At 45.8% G+C, this 2,153-nt stretch overlaps 1 protein-coding gene across 1 annotated transcript in view; it reads left to right on the top strand.

The window, feature by feature from the left end:
- XDH (xanthine dehydrogenase) overlaps window positions 1-1,912 on the top strand; it is a 60,677-nt gene extending 58,765 nt beyond the window's left edge. The window contains 1 exon segment of the mRNA XM_049784232.1: window positions 1,677-1,912. Coding sequence (XP_049640189.1) covers window positions 1,677-1,727 — 51 coding nt within the window. The 3' untranslated portion in view covers window positions 1,728-1,912.
- The last annotated feature ends 241 nt before the right edge of the window (window positions 1,913-2,153 follow it).

Here is a 2,153-nt window from a genome sequence, read left to right as displayed (position 1 = left end):
CAGGTTAGTCCCTGAGCAGAGAAGGTTGTCTGTAATGTGCTGACTCTAATATTTTACTCCCAAAAGATGACGATAAACAAAACTCCAATAGAGTCCAACCTTAGGTGTCTGTACTGGTATTTTGGGACCCTGCTTTGTAGAAGATACTGTGGGGTGACAAAATGGGGAGAGAAGAAGTAGGAGAGAGTTGATGGGATGCAGTGGCCACTGTGATTGGCTTATGTGCAAAGAGAACTTGGGGGTACTCACATGACTTCCCTGGCTTTGGAAGACCCTTTTGGTGCTTGGTATAGTCACAACATAGTCAAAAACCTCCCAAGACAGTCAGTTTCTGTCCCTGCTGGAACCGCCCCTCTAATTAGCCTTGGAATTTGGGCACCACTTGTATGCAGACTCCCTGGCTGTCTTTCACAGCAGATGGCTCAGCTGAGCCGGCAGAACAGGTCTTGTGTGATGCCAACCTGGGTCTCTCTGTACACTCCTCCCAGATGTCTGATAGAAATTTGAGAGACTTTTCTGACTTAGAGGCCAAGGGAGTCCTCAGAGACCCAAAGCATTTCAGGGATAGGGAAACTTCTCCTTGTCTCCCCAACAACCTCAAGGCAAGTGAATGTGCCATCCCGCATCCCATGCCCTGAGACTGAGGCAAGCGGGTATCTACTCAGGCCACCATTGTGGTTGCCTAATGCATTAGCTTTGGCTTGAGCACCTCACAGACCAAATAGGGAGGAGCTCCTAGGCAGTGGCGCATTCCATGGTGGAGCATCCTCATGCCAAATGTGCATATTCTGAATACCCCACTGTGCTCCCTGCTGACAATTACAGAAAACACTTTTTCTGAGAGAAGGTTGCTGCAGGGGTTGGGTGAGTTAGCTCTGCTGATTTTTGCCAACTACAGTGACTTCATGCACTGTCCTCTCTCCTATCCACAGACCCTGGATCCAAAGCAAGAATATTATTTTAATTAATTAATTAATTAATTAATTAATTAATTAATTATTTTGACCACTGTGGTCCTTAGCTTTTACTTCTAGTTCTGTGCTCAGGGATCACTTCTGTTTTTGTTTGTTTGGAGTTATTATTTTGATTTTTGGTTTTTGGATCACACCCAGCTTCACTCAGGGGTTACTTCTGGCTTTGTGCTCAGAAATCACTCCTGGCAGGCTTGGGGGACCGTATGGTGTGCCAAGGATCAAATCTGGGTCAGCAGCATGCAAGAACAAATGCCCTAACTGCTGTTCTATTGCTTTAGTCCCTCAGGGATCACTTCTGATGGTGCTCAGGGGTCCATATGTAGGGAATAAACTGGTGTCAGCCATGTGCAAGACAAAAGCCTTAACCATTCTCCATTTCAGAAGTAGAGATTTTTGAGAAGAAACTCTTTGCTACCTTAAAAACACACACCAGTGACTTAGATTCCTCTCCAGAGGCTTGCTGGAGCCGCTGGTTCTCCAAATCTATCAGGCTTTGAAAGGTTGTAAGGGATCCAAGAGAAGGAACACAACTATGTGTTGATCCACAAAGCCTGCTCAAGTACTGGCCATAGAGAAAGGAACCCCTAGGACAAGAAGAGGTTCTGCCATGGGAGCAATGCCCCAAGAAGGAGGCTAGTCTGTATGTGAGAGCCTATATGTGGGAGGAGGACCTAGAGTGAATTTTCTTTTGTTCTTTCCTAGTGCATCACACCGATGTCAGAAAACTGCCGACCTTTTTCTCAGAGGGTCTGAAGAGGCAGCTTTGGACGGAACTACCTATGCCTCTCTGGGGGTGCTCCTTTCACAGTGTGCTAATTGGGCGAGGAACACATCCAGCAGAAGGGGGATGATGGCGCCTTGATGCCTCAGGATAACCTGGGGAAGAACACTACATGCATTGGGGATGGTGATTAAAATATGATTTACAAACATGATAATAAGCAGTACATGCCAACCAGCAGGCCCAAGTGGTCAACATACAGGCAGAGAGCTGACATGCCTATGTTAATCAGGTATTTGAAATTGATTCAGGAAGTGCTATGCTCTATTACCAACTACCCAGACAACCTATAGAAATCCCACATACTTGTTCTTCAAAGAAAATTCCCGAAATCCTCCAGAATTTTGTACCACAGTTAGTCTCAATATGTGCACCTTCCTTAGAATGTTTTTTACTTC

This window comes from Suncus etruscus, chromosome 12, assembly GCF_024139225.1.
Source record: "Suncus etruscus isolate mSunEtr1 chromosome 12, mSunEtr1.pri.cur, whole genome shotgun sequence".
NCBI classification, from domain to species: domain Eukaryota; kingdom Metazoa; phylum Chordata; class Mammalia; order Eulipotyphla; family Soricidae; genus Suncus; species Suncus etruscus.
Note: the sequence above shows the minus strand (reverse complement) of the source record. Positions and strands in the feature narration are given on the sequence as shown.